This window comes from Rhea pennata, chromosome 27, assembly GCF_028389875.1.
Source record: "Rhea pennata isolate bPtePen1 chromosome 27, bPtePen1.pri, whole genome shotgun sequence".
Lineage (NCBI taxonomy): Eukaryota > Metazoa > Chordata > Aves > Rheiformes > Rheidae > Rhea > Rhea pennata.
The window spans coordinates 6,220,539-6,237,491 of NC_084689.1; the positions used below are offsets into that span (position 1 = coordinate 6,220,539).

Sequence of the window (16,953 nt, forward strand, 5' to 3'; positions counted from 1 at the left end):
GTGGGAGAATGGGGCAGGTGGGCGCTCCAGCTGGACCACGGCGGTGGGGACGGACACCGCAGCCAAGGAGACAAAACCAGCCGAGCCAGGGAGAACCGGGCTGTTTCGCCTGAAGCTGGGAGGCCGTGTGTGACAGTGCTCTGATGTGTTGGGGGGGGGGGAAGGAGCATTAATCAGGCATTTAGTCATTAACAACCCCAACAAGCAGCAGGCCTTGCAGCCCGGCGTCTGAGGCACCATGGGCTGTGCGGTGCCCCCGTTCCCTGCACTTTCTGCCACACCATTTACCGCTCTCCCCAGCCCTGCGCGCGCCAAGCCCTGCGCTCTGAGCAAAGGCCGAGGGTAACGTTCAAGGGCCTTAACAAAGTGCGGTGATTAGCAGCCGTGGCTCCGTGGATGGCCTCGCCCTTGCACCGCCCGACATGGAGGAGCTGTCTGGCATTGCCTGGCTGCAGCCCCAGGAGGCCAAAGAGGGGCTGTTGGATATACGGCTGTTGGGTGGTGCTAGGGCCAGGATGCTGGTGGCTCTGGGGTGAGTCGCGCGCCCTTTGCTCGGGTGCCAGGGGGTTCCTGTCTCCAGCAGCAGGGCAATAAATGCGGGTGGTGGGGCTGGGAGTGGTTGTGTCACCAACAGAGCGGGTAGGCGGAGAGGCAAAGCCACAGCCTTGTGCCCGGCCCGGCTCCCAGCACCCTTCCCAGCGCCACCGGTCCCCCATTTCACCCAGCTCTTCTCCCTCCTTACTGAGGGCAAAGTCCCTCGACTTGGTGCCCACTGCATGCACCTCTGCCCTGGGCTTCCAGGACCTGCTGCGATGCCCCAATCCCAGAGACAGGCATGGGGACGAGCTGTCTCTCCTCTGCCCTCTCAGAGCACTTCTCACTTGGAGGTCCCCCCTGCGGCTGAGCTGGCGCCAGGCACCCCACTGGATTGGGCCACTGTGCCTAATCAGAAGGCGTCATGCAGCAAGATAACGGCTGCAGGCAGCAAGCGGGCGCCGGGCCTGTGGCCTTGTCCTCGCTGCCCGCTTGCCGCGTCTCAGTCACATGCTTTCTTACTCACTGGGGCTCCCGGCTCACCGCTGGGCCTCCATACGGGGAGCTGCGAGAGGCCAAACCCTTCCCTTCCCTGGCAAATCCTTCCCTACCCTACCAAATTCTTCCCTTTGCACTGTGGCCCAACTGCGCCACCTGGCCTGATTCAGGCCATGGCTCTCCCTTCCCCAAGGGTGCCTCTCCCCATGGAGAGGGATCTTGGGGGTGGAGGGGAGGTTTGTTGGCCAGCAGAGAGCAGGATTAGGTCGTGAGTCTTCTTAACACCTGGCCTAGCAAGGGAATGGGGGAGCCCTGCAGCCTGAAGGAGCTCTAGTGGCTTCTAAGCATGGTCTGGAGGCCAAGAGGATGCAGTCTGGGTGAGGAAGGAGGATGCCCAGGACCACATAAATATGTGCCATGATATTAAAACTCTAAAGCAGGGCTATCTGAGTGCAGTTGCCACCTCAGGGCATCAGGCCTCTGTTTTTTTCCCACTCCACTGAAGTTTGGATTCAAGGCGTAGAGGTTGCCACAGCTGATGTGCCTCTGGGCTGACACCCTCACCAGAGGGAAAGGGGAGAAAACAGTGGCCAACAAGCTCCAACCCTTTGCGAGAAAACTGAGGCACAGAGGGCAGGGGCTAGGCCTTACGGGATGGCAGTGCTGGGGGTGGGCAACAGCATACAGACATCTAGGCCAGCTGCCCTTGCCCTCGCCCCGGGGACCAGAAGGGGCCAATGTTTGGTGTGGAATATGAGATAAGTAGCGGAGTCTGAGTTAATGCCTTCCCTGGATGTTGTTTTCAACACCTATAAAATGTGATTAATGCTGATACACTGGTCTAAAAAAAGGGAAATCAGCCGCAAAATGGGTGAAAGTTCATGGGCAGCCGCAGCAGCCAGGACTTTGCCCCATCAGCCCTGGCCCCTCCTGCCCCCCCTTAGCAGAGGAAGACAAAAACATTTAGCTAATGAGTTACGGAGCAGCATGGGACCTTCCCTGCAGCCCAGCCATCACTCAGCGCCAATCCCCAATCAGGGCCCAGGCGATTTTGCAATCCTTGATGCTATTTCTGTGTGGTTGGAGTTTAAACTTTGCCACTTGGATCAGGGCATCGCGGAGGAGGAGGAGGAGGAGGCTGGCTTCAGCATCCACCCTGTTCCCTCTGTGTGCTGAAAGGGTTTGAAGGACGAGACGAAGCCACGGACCTTGCTCTGCTAGGACTGGGATCTAGCACAGGTAGGTCTTGGCTGCCAGCACCCACTACTGGGCACTCGAGCCCCTCTATCAGGATGGGGCCAATGGGGCTTGCCAGCAGGACAGAGCAAGAGAGACAGGGAATGATGAAACCCAACCTGGTGGTGGCTGGCCAAACATTATGTCCCTAAACTAGGCATTAAGGGCTCTTGGGTGGGTGGTTGATAGGCTGGGAGGGTCAGAGGGGTGGTGGGTCGAGTGGTTGGGTGGTGATTTGATGATCAGTTGGGTGACTGGTGGCAGTCAGTTGGTCGGCTAGTCAGTTGGTCAGTCAGTTGGTCAACAAGTTGGTTGATTGGTCAGTTGGTTAGTCAGTCAGTCAGTCAATCAATTGTTTGTCCAGCTGGTTGGCCGCTTGGTCTGTTGGTTGCTCGGTTGATTAGTCAGTTGGTTGATTTGGCTGGTTGAACAGCTGAGTGGTTGGTCAACCAGCTGGCCAGTTGGTCTGTTTGCCAACTGGTTGGCTGATTGGCTAGTTGCTCAACTGGTTGGTCAGCCAGTGAGTTGATCAGCTGTTTGGTCACCTAGTCCATTGGCCAGCTGGTTGAGTCTAAGGTATCAAACGGTTTCTGATAACTGGCATGCTCTTGATAGACCAGGGCTGAGCCCCCTCCGTGGGGCCAGCCAACAGTAGCAGTCCCACCCCCACCCCCTTGGCCATCCAAAATGATTAACCTGATCTTTCTAAGCACCTGAGCATGTCGTATGTGGCGGATGGGTCTGCTGAGGAAGCTGAGTGGGTGTCCAGACCTGGGTGCTCCTCATCTTCCTGCACTGGGGAGGTCCAAGGAGAGTGTGCCCGTGGGGAGGGTCATCCTTGGCCTCACAGTTCTTTTAAGGGAAAAAAATACAGTAATTGGGACTTTTCACACACTGGAAAGGGGCAGAGGGGAGAACCCAGCCTCAGCAGAGCCACCCCTGGCTTCCTGAGTCTGTGCATGCACATAGCCTGCACATGTGCGTAGTCACATGTGTGCTCTGCTTACCAAACATGCATGTGCGGAGACCCGGGCTTGCCCAGACGTGCTCACAAAAGCACAAATACAAGGGCTGGCACATGAGTATGTGTGTCCAGATATGCACACACACACAGCTGCATGGCCATGTGCATACCCACATGTGCACGCATGTCCACATGGTCATGCGCTTGCATATATGCACAAATGCACATGTCCACACACACACACACACACACACATGTCAGCATGGTTATGCGTATGCACGGACACCTACATGCACATCCACATGGTCCTCCACATGTGTCCACAATCATAACTATGCACACACGTGGAAGACCCCATAGTCTCTCCATAGTCTCACACACGTCCCTTGTACCAGCCCTGTGCCCTCCCCATGATTCGGGGTGTCTTCGGGCACCCTAGCCCTGGAGCCATGTGATTTTGGGGGTGTGGCTGGGCCCCAAGGGCAGAGGCCAGCAGTGACCACGGGGCTGGGGGACAACAACCCTGCAGGGGAAATGGGCCCAGCGACCCAAGCTAGTCTGACCCTGCTGCCTCTCAGCCATGGCCTCCGGCATGGGTGGCCTCAACAGCCTCGACCTACTGGACCTCCTCTTCGATCGTGAGGATGGGATCCTCCACAGCATGGAGCTGCGGATGCCCATGGGCTCCTGGCAAGGAGACATGGTGAGTCCTGCTGCACCCTGCCTCACATGAGAGCCAGCGGCACCAGCGCTTGCATGAGAGCTGGGGAGGTGCACGGGGCCAGCCTGGCAGGGCAGCTCCTTGTGGGGACGAGCTCCCCATGGTGATGGGTGCTCCTGTCCATGCAGCGTACCCAGGACAGTGACGACTTCCTTAGCTCCATCCTGGGCTCTGGGGACTCAGCATCGGATTCTCCCAGCTGGTCACCAGCTGCCAGCGACAGTGGGGTCTCTGAGGACCCCCCCTCTGACCAGCTCGACAGCCCCCTGGGGTGCTGCAACGGAGGGCCTGGCGAGGTCACCTACCCCTATCCTGACCCCTGCCAGCCCCTGCCACTGCTGGAGGTGCCTGGGGCCCCACGCCCTGAGGTCTCCATTGACCTAGGTGAGCTGTGGGGAGAGACCAGTCTGGTGACTGGGGGGCATTGGGGTGGACTCTGGCACTGAGGTGGACTGTGGGCACTGGGGGAGCTCAGGGGACAGGGGAGCTGAGGACACTCAAGAGTACTAGGGTAGGTGGGGTAGCTGAGGGAACTGGAGGGTACTGAGGAGACTGGGGAGAACTGTCAGGTGTGGGCTACTGGGGAAAGCTGAGGAACTGTGAGGAATGGGGCAGACTGGGGTTAATGGAGGAGGACTAGAGGAGCTGGCCAGGGGTCCTGCACCAGAGACGGGATGGGGGGGGCACAAGACACAGTGCTGCTGATGGCATCCACTCTTCCCTTGCTCAGACATGTGGCACCCTGGCTATTTCCTGGAGGAGAGCCAGAACCCACCCATGCCCCCTGTGCCCACATCCTGCACCCTCACCGTCAAGGACCTGCTGCTCTCAGGCAACTCTGATCCTGTGAGTCTCTGTCCCTGTGTTCCCATCTCTGGCCTTCCCTGAACAATGGTCCCATCCTCATCCCTGTCCCTATCCCTGTCCCTGCTTGACCATGATCCCATCCCCATCCTTGTTCCCACCCTATCCCTTCCCAAACCACAGTCCCATCCCCATCCCTGTCCTTGTTCCCTGCTTGACCATGATCCTATCTTCATCCCTGAACCGTAGTCTAATCTCCGTCCCTATCCCAATCCCTGTCCTTGTACCTGTCCCCTCCTGGACCATGGTCCCATCCCTAACCACAGCTTCACTGCTGCTCCTGGCGCCTTGATGACCCTCATGGTCCCTCAGAGTGAGTGTAGGGTGACCCCACAGCCCAGGGACATCACCTGTCTGTGGCCCCACAGCAGCTGCCAGTTTCCAGTTCTCTGCTGCGGCAGAGCCAGGGGCAGTGCCAGGAGCTGGTGCTGACGGAGGATGAGAAGAAGCTGCTGGCAAAGGAGGGGGTGTCCCTGCCCACGCAGCTGCCCCTCACCAAGGTGGGTCCCACAGCAGCCAGGCGCAGGGTGCCAGCACCACCGCCACTGGGCTCCCCTGTGTCACTGGTGCCAGTGGGCTCAGGGTGCCCCTTGGCCACCCTGACCCCCATCTCTCCCAGTACGAGGAGCGGGTTCTGAAGAAGATCCGGAGGAAGATCCGGAACAAGCAGTCAGCTCAAGAGAGCCGCAAGAAGAAGAAGGAGTATATTGATGGGCTGGAGAGCCGGTATGGCCCCCCAAATCCCCAAACACACCCTGCTCCTGGGATAGCTACACCTCAATCTCTCAGTCTTGCACCCACATCCTACTGCATGCATCCCTGGGTGCACCCGGCCTGGGGTGCCCAGCTGGCAGCAGTGCCCCAAGCTGGGTGGTGCTGGGTGGTGCTGGGTGCTGGGGTTGGGGCCATCCCCCCTTATTGCGTTCCCCTCTCCCTGTCCCTCAGGATGTCGGCATGCACAGCCCAGAACCAGGAGCTGCAGAGGAAGGTCCTGCATCTGGAGAAGCAGAACTCGTAGGTGCCCCAATGGGGACAAGAGAGGCATGACAGGGACATGAGGACAAGGATAGGCTTGTCCTCCTGGACAAGCTCTGCCTGGGACAGGAGGGGCTTGGAAGAGGGTCCCAGCCGAGCTGGACCTCAGGGTGCTAATGGAGTCTCCATGTCCCTAGGTCCCTCCTGGAGCAGCTGAAGAAACTCCAGGCCCTTGTGGTGCAGTCGACCAACAAGGCAGCACAGACAGGCACCTGCATTGTGGTGTGTTTATCCCTCACTTCCTCAGCCATGGACCTCCAAATTCCTCAGCCTCAACTCCCCCAGGTTCCCCTCAGGTCCCAACGCCCTCTCTGTGGCCACTCTGCTTGGAGGGAGTGAAGGAGGAAGGGAAGGAGGGGATAGGAGATGTGTGGGCAGCAGTGTGCATGGAGGGAGGGAGAGGTAGATAAAGGCATGTAAGTACAGATGGATGGAAGAAAGGATGAAGGTGTGATAGGAGGGAGGGATAGGTGCTCCAAGGATGAATGGGTGAATGGAAAAAGGGGTAGGGGGTGTAATAGCATGGAGGAATAGAGGTACATAAGCATGGATGGATGAAAGAGGGATGGAGATGTGCTAGGCTGAAGGCGCATGAAGATGGATGGACAGAGGAAAGGATGTATGGAGGTATGCTGGTGGAGGCACATGAGCAGGGAGGATGCAATCTCGGCTCTGCTGCAAGCTATGTCCCAGAGTCTAATCCCCCCCCTCCACACGGTGACATCCCCTTCTGTTCCCAGGTCCTGCTGCTCTCCTTCGCACTCATTGTCTTCCCCTCCGTCAGCCCATTTGCCTCCAGCAAGGCCGAACCAGACAGCGATTTCGGGCCAGTGCGAGGTGAGGAAGGCCAGAAGGGTGATGGGTGAGCACACAGGGTGCCAGAATGGGCCCTGACCCTGCTTTGTGCACAGTTTTCTCCAGGTCCCTGCACAATGCAGCAGCCTCGCGTGTGGCTTATGCACAGCCCCAGCCTGGAGATGAGAAGCCTACAGAGCCACTGTGGCCTGAGCACCCAGGTGAAGCACCTGAAACCCTGCACAAAGTCTTTAGCAGCCACATGTTTGCCCCACACCTGGACAGAGCCTCTCCCCGCAATGGCACACAGTCGCTTGTCCCAGCAGTGCTGAGCCACAGTGATGGGGACGGCATCATGCCGAAGGATGGTGTTGCACCATCACTTGCCTGGACCAAGGACAGCCACGGTGGGCCAAAAGTGCTTGAGCCAGCTGAGGAGCTTTAAGCAGCACCTAGGACTGCGGGTGATGCAGTGGGGTGGCTCAGCACCCCATCCCCTATGGGACAGGCCCTCCAGGTGGCCCCACTAGCATCCCCCCTCCAGGCATGGGCAGAGGCTGGACCCACTTGGCTTTGCTTGTGTCTGTGAACTGGGAAAGGGCAACTGGTTCCCACTGGCCTTACTGGGAGGGAAGAGGTTACTCTCATCTCCACAGGCAGCAGAAGGTGTAGGGAGACACTAGGTCCCCCAGGATGGGGACAAGGGAACCCAAGGGGCCCTGGGCTGGTTGGTCATTTATGTTGCAAGTTGTTTGTTTTGTTCTTTTTTTAAGCTTCATTTTCGTCTCTAAATAAAAGCATTTTGGAAAAAAACAAAACAAAACACTGCTTTAGCTGAGTATAGGGTGAGCAATGGAAGAAATCAAGGGCCAGGGCCCCCTTCTGCCCAGAGGCGAGCAGGGAACACTGCCAGAGGCCCAGGGGAGGGGAAGAGCAGAGGGACCATCTCACAGCTCTCAGCGCTGGGCCAGGATCTGGAGAAAGCCCTTCATTAAGCCATTTGACTCTCTGGGATGATGATGGAGGTCTGGCCACACCAGAGTCTCTCCCTTGGTCTTTCTCAAACCCAAGTTCAAGAGCTAGAAAAAGGAAAGAAGGGATAGATGACGCAGGAGGACGGTTACTTTCATCCAGAATAAGGCAGGGCAAGGAATTAGTTCTCAAGTGCGGACACCAGCCTCCGCTGCATCTAGAAGCGTTCAAGCCCTGCGTGCACCTCCACCCAAGGTAGGAATGTGCTCCAAAGCCCCCAAGAAAGGGGGAGGAACAAACCTTTACGAGCCTGAGGCTCAAAGAAGAGCTACAAGGCCAGACTGGTGCAGAGCACAGCGGATGCAGGGAATCCCTCAGATCTATGCTCCTGCAGGCCATGTCTCACTCTGTGCTTGAACAAATCTTGTACTGCTTCAGGTTCGGGTCCTGCCCTGGCAGCCTCAGCTCTCTAGCCCCTCAGAGGCTCCAGGGCACAGCTGGGCCCTACTGCCATCTCTTTGTAGAGAAGGAATAGGGTCCTGCTCAGCTCATTTTAAGCAGGGCATGGATCACCCTTACCAGGATGGCACATGCAGCTGCAGACACGCACAATTCAAGTGTATTCAGTATTTACATAAAAAAATGGGACAATATATAAGGGTATAAAAAAGTTGGTAGGAAAAGTGGCACAGGCTAGTGTCTAGACAGCCAGGAAACAGTCTGGGTCAGGTGAGCAGAGACTCCACCTTCATCTTCTTTGCCATTGTTGGCCCTGTGTCTGGGCTGGGATGCTCCTTCAGGCTGTCACAGTCCTCTGCAAGCGTGGTCGCAAGGTCAGGGTGTACTCCAGCTGTGCCGTTGCGCTGGGAGACGGGCTCCTCTTTGAGCAGCCCCCGAGCCCCAAGGTTGAATTTGAAGAGCTGTTCGGATTTGACGAGTTCAGCACTCTCCACCACCACCGGCCCCGTCCACTCTGGCACCTCCAGCCCCAGGTGCTTCATCAGCTTTGTCATGACATCATCAACATAGGCGTGGATGCGCAGGTCGGCCTGTCTGTCCTGGGGCAAGCAAGGGCAAGAGTGGCATTAGGGGACAAATGTCTGCTCCTGGAGAGCGCCTGGGGACATCGAGTCCAGGACTCCCGTCCCTGAGATGTCATCTCTAGAGGAATATGAGCCAAGACCCTGACACCACGGGACTGTCTGGCACCACTCCTCAACTACGCTGCAGGCAGACAGGGCTTTAAACACAGCCCAGAAGACACCGGGGACACCGGTGCAGAGCTGGGCAAACAGGCCCACATCAGAGTCAGATAGGGTAGGGGATACAGAGGATACACCAAGCTTTGGGGCTGTTTTTTATTCCACTTTTAAAATTTACCTTCCATTTCTAGCAGAGTTGCAAGTTTAATCCCTGCAACTACAGAAGTCCAACCCATTCGCTTGCTAAGTGAGGTCCCTCTCTTCCAGGTGGTTGCTCCAGTGGGGGCGAGGTGCAATGACCGACTCGCACCGGGGCTGAAGCAAGTAAAGCAAGGGGAAAGGGGCAGAACAGAGCAAACAGCTGCAAGTGCAGCAGGCTGGCCAGGATGCCCTCACTCACGTGCTTGGTTGCCTGTAGGTTAACTATGACCAACTTCCCTCCTCTCTTCTTTGTGATCAGCGGAAGGTTGCCACTAGGTTTGATCTGCAGAGATGTCCCCAGCGTGACGGAGAGATCAGCTTTCCTACAAAGAGAAGACAAAATATGCAGGGCAGAGAAAAAAAATATGGCTGTTTCCAGGCTGTTTATCTCACCCTGCCCTAGCTTGAACCCAGTAAAGCCAGTAAAGCAAAGCCATGGCCAGAATTTGTAGCAGTTTTTCTGGGGTACAGCCCCAAACTGCTCCCTGTCAGAGCTGTGAGGCACAAAATATGCTGAACCAGGCAGGGGCAGCACGAGGGCCGCTGTGGTCCTGGCGGAGGGCAGGGAGCATGGGCAGCCTTCCAGGAGCATCTGCAAGCTACAGGAGTCAGCAGCTGCTCCCGTGCTGCCGCAACGATCATAAGGGCCCAAACCCAGTACCTGCAGGCTTCATCCGCCAATGTGAGGTCGCGCTCAGGCAGGGAATCTTCCCAGTCCAAAATGGTGTCTCTTAACTTCCCTCTAGAAAACACACAGACCAGTTACCCCTGCCAGGTGGGAACAGGCAGCAGAGCTGCTCTGGGAGAGATGGGACAGCTCCAGCAGCCCAGACCCTTATCGCACCCTCCTTGGCCCAGTACTGCAGAGGGACAAGAGTGAGCTAGTCCAGCCACAGGTCCTGGCAATAAAAATCCCACAGACGAGGGAAATGCAGAATCTGCCTGCAAGAGGCATTTTGTGGCTGGTGCCATAATGCCACCAGAAGTCACCAAAGCCCCAGCTGTTTTACTGGCCGAATTCAGAGACAGGGTGTGTCCCTAACTACCCAACAGCAGAGGTGGGTCGGCACAGCTCTGCCCCACGGCCTGTGTCCCTGGCTCTGCCACACTGACACTGCAGCCAGCCTGGATGCAGAGAAAGAAGGAAAACCAGCTGAGCTGAGCCCCTGTCCTGATCAGCCTGGGTGCAGAAGCATGCAAGGGGCACACAGAGTGCAGCTAGATGCCAGATCATGCTAGACACGGCCATCTTTGGAGCAGCAGAGCTGGAAATACTATCTACATTTCCCTACTGAAGGTAAGTGACAGCAGGGCAGAGTAGTGGCTGTATCCTGCTGCAGGGGAAGGGGCGTCTAAGGTTGTAATCCTACAGCAGAGCATTCTCTGGCATGAGGACATGCTCAGGCATTAACAAGGCAAGATGCCCAAGAGGAGGCTGCGTGGCTAGTAGTTGAGACTACTTAGACTCAGGCACTAGCCTCCTACCTGGGCCTTCGAAGATCTCCCTTACAGCTGCTGCTTATTCACCTGAACTGGAGGGACTGTGGGACCAACCCTGCAAAGTGAAGTCTGAGCACCAGAATCACTTGCTCCTCCCTGCCTGGGTGCTCAGCCTGCAGCCAGGCACTGCAGGCCTGCTGGGCCACCAGAGCATGTCCCCAGGGGAACCTCTGGCCAGCAGACCCCCTTGCGAAACCGCCCCAGTGGAGACATACCTGCAGGCCCGCAGCCCTCGGGCTTTGGTGACGCTGCACAACCTGCCCGTCAGCTTCAGCCCCATGCTGCCCACGACCGTGTCCCGCACGTACTGCCTGTGCGCACAAGAGAGTCGATGCCATTCAGGCCAAAGATACAGAGCGGTTCACGGCAGCCACACGTGGTGAGGTGGCACAGCTGTGAAACAGCCTTGCCTGGCACAGCTCACACCGTGAACACCCCGGACTAGGCAGAACAGGCAATGACTCAGAAACACTAAGGATGAGAGTTTGATCTCTCAGTCCTGTGCCAATTTGGACCTTCATTTCTACCTATGGCAACTTCCCAATTAAGGAGCTCTGACCAACAATTCCAGAGCTACAAAGGTCTGCTACGAAACAGGATGGAAAAACCTAGCTTGTAGCAACCTCCTCCTCTCTCTATCAGGTGCCCTCCTGCAGGCAGCCCTGTTGGCGGCCTCACCACGACAAGCAAGATTTGAGAAGTGTCCCCCAGGCAATGGAGATCCCCCCAAATGCTCATTTCCCCCTACCTGATGGGGTTTAGGATTCAGACAGGCCAGACCTGTCAGTGACCATCCCCCTCGCCACCCCTGTACTCCGCATTACAGCCCTGCCAGACGGACATGCCTGCGGCATAAGCAGGTCTCCAGCCTTCCCTGGGGAGAGCAGCGAAGCCCCCGCTCCAGGCTTAGGGCTCACGTACTTGCCACATTTCATGCACTCCTCCACAAACATATTCCCGTGCAGCTCGGCCAACTTGTCCCTGTGGAAGAAATGACAGAGGTAAGCCAGGGAAGGGGGGGGAGCTGGAAATGCCAGGGGAAGCTGCCTAAACCCTTCTCCTCTGGGGCTGTGGGGAACATCAGTGTCTGCACCTCAAGGGCCTCCCCAGTTGCCAGCTCTGCTGGACTACAATGCCAGGAGATGTGAGGTGGCTGGGATCCTGCACTGAGGGAAAACACACTACTTTAACCCACTTGCTAATGGAATCTTCAAATTATTGGAATTTATCTCCCTCCTTTCCAGATACAAAACACCTTGACATAGCAAAGGTGAGACCCAGAAAACGACCGAGGGCCCAGCAGGCCCTTGAGGAGAGGCCATCTGCATACAGTTTCATTTCTACCATGAGAGGCACTATTCTACAACCATGATCTGGATCAACGGGAGGGACAGCATATTCTGGCTTTCTCACTTTAAATGCTTCCAGCCACAGCACCAGGTCTATTCTGACTGTTCTGTTCTGACTCCAGGCTCAAGTCTTGTTCACGACCAGTAATAACCTGGGCTTTTGCTTTCCCCAGCACACAATATTTCTCTCTCTGTTCTTGCGTGGTTCTAGTCCTTGGCCATTTACTCAATCCACCAGCTTGGCAAGAGCAGTTGTCATCCACGAGAGCTGCCAAACACCCTGCAAAGCACCTTCACTGCTCTCATGAGATCCAGCCCTTCCAGTAGAGCCCTTTACTATAGGAAGGACACTGCTTGTTTTGACCAAAACTCCTCTCATGCTCAGCACCAGCCTCAAAGTGCTGAAGCTAGCAGAAAACAAGGCCGTGCTTTTCTTGTGAGTCCCAGGATGACCAAGAACCTCCTCCAGGGTGAATGGAAACAGGACTGACTTGATTTCCACAACACTGAACCACTTTGACCCCATTTCAGCAGCAATTACTTAAGTACATGCTTTGTTTGGGCAGAAGAGCTTGTGCTAAACCAGAGTGCAAGCCTAGTGGTACTAGGCTGATGGGGGCACAGTTCAGTTCTGGTCTCATTATTTTTTCCTATTCTTTGTATTATGGTTGTTCAATTTGAAAAGGCAAGTGTGGTGTTAGGAGCAGGAAGCATAACTCGGGGCTAAAGAACAATGAAAAATATCTCCTTGAGGCAGCTCTGTGCTTGGCCAGCGCTGGCTGAAGTCACCTGTGAGATGAGTCTTCTCCAAGGTCTCATTCATACTCCTCATTCTCATTCGAACTCCCTTCGTTTCATTTTCTTACTTGAATTGAGCTGCTCTCTCCCCTTCCCTTCCAGGTAGCTCCAAGCAGTTTGGCTCACAAGACAATCACTCACTGGTCTTAAGTGCTGGAAATGGGTTTTACTGTGGGCTGAAGTTTCTTGAAGGGAGAAGAGTCTGTTACAGCTGGTGCTAATGGAAAAGTGGGTTCCTCTGAGGACATCTTTGAAATGGCTGCTGTGCAGCTAAATGCACTTCAGTCTCCACCCACGCAGGAAGCAGAGATCTCGTACCCTTGGCTCCTGCACGTCACAGCTCCCAGCAGTGGGAACGCCACTGTGCTGGATCCCTGACCCCACCGCAGCTGGTGAGGAAACTGGAGACCATGGCTGGTAAGTCAGATCAGTTTTAACTGGGGGAATCTCCTTGCCCTGCCGTCCTTCCCGAGGAATCTGGCAAACTTATTTAGAGACAAAGTACCTTTTAAGGCTATCTTGGACCCAGGCAGGGCTGCATCACTGGGGCAGCACTGCCTTTAATAATTTTCTCTCAAGAAACTCAGTTTAAAATAGCACAAAAGGCAGTACTGGTAGAACAGGGAGATAGAAGTCTCTGTGAGCAGCTGGAGCAGTTTCAGATGCTCCTGTCTGCTTTCCTGTGAATTCACCCTCATCTTGATGGGTGCTGCTGCCAGGGAGCAGAGGCAGTGGAGAGGATCTTGTGTCTAGACTGCAGCCCTGAGGCCTGCCTCTATCCTTCGCTGCCAGAAGTACATGCCCTACATGAAGCTGATGTTCCCCTCCGCAGTGGGACAGGCTACGATCCCCAGGCAGCTGTGTAATGCATCTTGGCTGCTCAGTCAGCTGCTGCAGCTCAGCTGACAGGCAGTAAGATGCTACAGCACTGTCTGCCTGTTCTGCTTGTGAGCACCCTTGGTGCCTGGCTGGGTGAACTTCTAAAGAGCATCACCTGAGACTGATTTCATTTCATTAACCCTCCAGTTTATTGCTATAACCTCTCTTCTCTGAATTCTGTTTTACATCCCCTTCACTCATCAATGCATTCTGGTTTCCCCTCTCTGTATCAGTGGGCAGACAGCTTCTAAGCCACATATTTCTTGGAAGCAAGGCATTCAAGCCCCAACATCAAGAGAAAATTAGCTGGCTCATTTTGTTAGGGGCATTGGCAAACGTTTGCCTGCATAACCACGCTAATCAAGTAGCAAGAGCAGCCATGCAACCATGGCTGATGCTGGGACAGGCACAGAGGACCCAGACGCAGGGTGGGAGAAGCAGTACCGTGGGAATCCTGAACGGACATGAAGGCCGTCCACGTTCTGGCTGACCAGGAACTTCAGGATGCCGACTCTCTGCAGCCCCAGCAGCGCCATGTGAGTCTTGGAGGGCTTAGCATTCTCAAAGGTGGTGTCGAATTTGGGAGAGAGCCCCTTCTCCTCCATAGTCCAGACACCATTCGGCCCCCTGTGGTAGAGGGGACAGAAATGTTATGATCACAGAATCTAAGAAGATGCTTGTAAAATGCATCACGAGCTCTATCAACACAGCAATGGCAAGACTGTGCTAAATGAAAGTCACCCGTTACCAGAGATTTCCGTCCTTGATGCAAGAAGAACACACACAGGGCTTCTGCAGGTACAGCTTAATGTCAAAGAGCAACTTGCAAGAGCAAAAGGGTAGTTTCTCCTAGGTGATGGCTGGATGCAGGACCAGGTCCTGCTGCAGGTAGGACGGGATGGCAGGGAGTACAGTCTAGAGCTTTATGAGAAGTGCAAAGGCCCAGGAAAAGGTGCTACTCCTTCCACCTCTCACCTGCTGTTCCACTCCCTTTCTCATTGTCCTTACCTGAAGTCGGGAATCCCCGAGGCAGTACTGATTCCAGCCCCCGTGTGAAAAACCACGTTTGAGGAACTCCTTATCAAGTCTGCCAGTTCACGTACCTTCCTCTCCAGCTCCTCTGGAGGGTCAAAAATCTGGGGAAAAAAACCAAAACAAACAAACAAAAAAAACACTGTGGGGGAATGGAGGTGCTACACATCTGCCCAGCAGACATACAGACCCAATAAACTATTCTTTCTTATTCACAATGAAAACTGTAGGTGGGAAACAAGATTTCACATTGCTTAATGATAAAAGCATTTGACTGGAGAGAAACAGCATTGTATAAAGTCCCTACACAGCACAGGGGCTTAAAACACCTTATTCAGAAGAGGGAGTTTATTGCTCTTGCCAATGGGTACCTGATACCCAGAGAAGCATCTTGGCTCAAGGGCACTGTGGAGCAGCAGATGAAGGGAGTGACCCTGAGGCCAGCCTAGATGCTCTGATCCTCAGCACCGTTCCTTGGCAGAGCCATGGGCTCCGCAGGCAGGACTGGGCTCAGGGCCACGAGCCACAGGGGAAGAAAAGGGAGGCCACCTAGCTGGAAGAGCTAGAGCCGCTGTAGCTGTGGGATCATCCTGCTTTCTAGCATGGGCAACAGTTAAGGACACTGAATTTCATTCCTACAAGATGCTCCTCCAACCTGGTCTGCTGAGGACATGCGCTGAGAAGGACTAGTCCCTACATGTCCCATTCCTGTGCTCCAAGGCAGGCTCAGGATAGGTCTCTGTGCATTCCTGTTCCCCCAGAGTTTCTTGGGTATTGCTGTGCCCTGCTGGGGCACAAGGTTAGGATTCCCCCAGCAGCATCTAGGATGGGCCCCTCAGCAGCAACAGCCTGCTCTGAAAAAAGGGGGGACCCAAGAGGGCACCAGAGCTTGGGTCCCTGCTGGGGGACACAAAGGGCCGATCATAGACCTGGTTTGGGAGTAGGGAAAGGCATAAGGGCAGGGCTGTGGGACTGGGGGAGTCCCTGCTGACATGGGGAGGGGGCAGGGAGAAACACAAATTGGGGCCCTACTGGGTGTGTGTGGGGAGAGTACATGAGGTGAGGCACAATCCCTGCTAGGGGACACAAAGGGTGGCCATAGGGCTTGTGGGGGGCAGACATGAAGGAGAGCCACAGGGCTGGGCCTGTGGGCAAAAAGGGGGTCCATGGGGCTGGACCTGGGCACAAGGTGGGGGGGGATCCGTGGGGCTGGGCCTGGGCACAAGGCCGGCGTGGGAGGGGGGTCCGTGGGGCTGGACCTGGGCACAAGGCCGGGGAGGAGGTGCGGGGGGCTGGGCCTGGGCACAAGGCGGGGGGGTGGGCGGTCCGTGGGGCTGGGCCTGGGCACAAGGCCGGCGGGGGGGGGGGGGGAATCCGTGGGGCTGGGCCTGGGCACAAGGCCGGCGGGGGGGGGGGTCCGTGGGGCTGGGCCTGGGCACAAGGCCGGCGGGGGGGGGGGGGGTCCGTGGGGCTGAGCCTGGGCACAAGGCCGGCGGGGGGGGGGGTCCGTGGGGCTGGGCCTGGGCACAAGGCCGGCGGGGGGGGGGACTCCGTGGGGCTGGGCCTGGGCACAAGGCCGGCGGGGGGGGGGGTCCGGGGGGCTGGGCCTGGGCACAAGGCGGGGGGGGTCTGTGGGGCTGGGCCTGGGCACAGGGCGGGGGGGGTCCGCGGGGCTGGGCCTGAAGGGGTGACACAGAGGGGTCTGTGAAGCTGGAGGAGGGTGGAAGGACAGGGCTCCCGGCTGGCCCGGGGGTCGCCGCCGGAGGACACCAGAGGGACTCTGGGAGGCTCCAGCCGCGATAGCGGGGAATCGGGGCGCCGGTTGCCAGGGGGAGCCGGCGGGCCGGCAGCAGGCCCCGCGGTGCCTCGCTCACCTCGGGGAGGCCGCACTTGCCCTTGTCCGAGTACGGCGAGAGCCCAGCCGCATAGTTCACCGCCATAGTCCGGCCCCGCCGCGCCGCCCGCCCTGCACCAATAAAGTTTTCATTGTTGTCAATCCCCGAGGAACGGCGGAAGCGCGCAACGAAGCCGCTGAGCGCAGTGCGCATGCGCGAGGCAGGGCGGTGAGGGCGGAGAAGACGAGGGCGTCGCCGCCATATTGGTGCCTGGAAGAGAGGGCAGCTACCTGCTCTTCCCTTGCCCTTCCCCTGCTCAGGCCTTTTCTCCCCTCCGCAGACACAGGCCCTGGGCAGGGGGTTCCAGGCTTGAGCACAGCCCTGCCCCGCAGTGCCCTGCCCCACACTGTGCTGCCCCACACTGTCGCTTGCCTCCAGAGAGGGATGGGGGCTGGTCCTGGTGACCCAGGGCTGCAGCCATCTCCCAGGTCCCGTCTGCCTTTGACTGTGCCACAGTTCTTGCTGCCCTCCCAGGCAG

General features: G+C 56.8%; 2 protein-coding genes across 4 annotated transcripts; one reads left to right on the forward strand and one right to left on the reverse strand.

The window, feature by feature from the left end:
- The first annotated feature begins 422 nt into the window (after nucleotides 1–422).
- CREB3L3 (cAMP responsive element binding protein 3 like 3) lies at nucleotides 423–7,092 on the forward strand. Its single transcript, XM_062596599.1, has 11 exons — nucleotides 423–498; nucleotides 2,212–2,271; nucleotides 3,811–3,935; nucleotides 4,082–4,337; nucleotides 4,684–4,799; nucleotides 5,186–5,317; nucleotides 5,437–5,543; nucleotides 5,763–5,831; nucleotides 5,990–6,074; nucleotides 6,593–6,689; nucleotides 6,764–7,092. Exons 1-11 carry the CDS (start codon nucleotides 423–425, stop codon nucleotides 7,090–7,092), a joined length of 1,452 nt encoding a protein of 483 aa, XP_062452583.1.
- Nucleotides 7,093–8,205: 1,113 nt separating this feature from the next.
- Nucleotides 8,206–16,604, reverse strand: SIRT6 (sirtuin 6). Of its 3 annotated transcripts, none has more exons than XM_062596419.1 (8): nucleotides 16,455–16,604; nucleotides 14,652–14,684; nucleotides 13,993–14,175; nucleotides 11,444–11,503; nucleotides 10,738–10,833; nucleotides 9,684–9,764; nucleotides 9,222–9,345; nucleotides 8,206–8,677 (listed from the first exon to the last, which is right to left on the reverse strand). In XM_062596419.1, the coding sequence occupies exons 1-8, from the start codon at nucleotides 16,505–16,507 to the stop codon at nucleotides 8,345–8,347; spliced, it is 963 nt and encodes a 320-aa protein (XP_062452403.1). In that variant the 5' UTR covers nucleotides 16,508–16,604; the 3' UTR covers nucleotides 8,206–8,344. The 3 variants fall into 3 exon arrangements, with proteins under 3 accessions (XP_062452403.1, XP_062452400.1, XP_062452402.1); XM_062596416.1 differs by having other exon boundaries at nucleotides 14,557–14,684; XM_062596418.1 differs by lacking the exon at nucleotides 10,738–10,833 and having other exon boundaries at nucleotides 14,557–14,684.
- Between the last annotated feature and the right edge of the window lie 349 nt (nucleotides 16,605–16,953).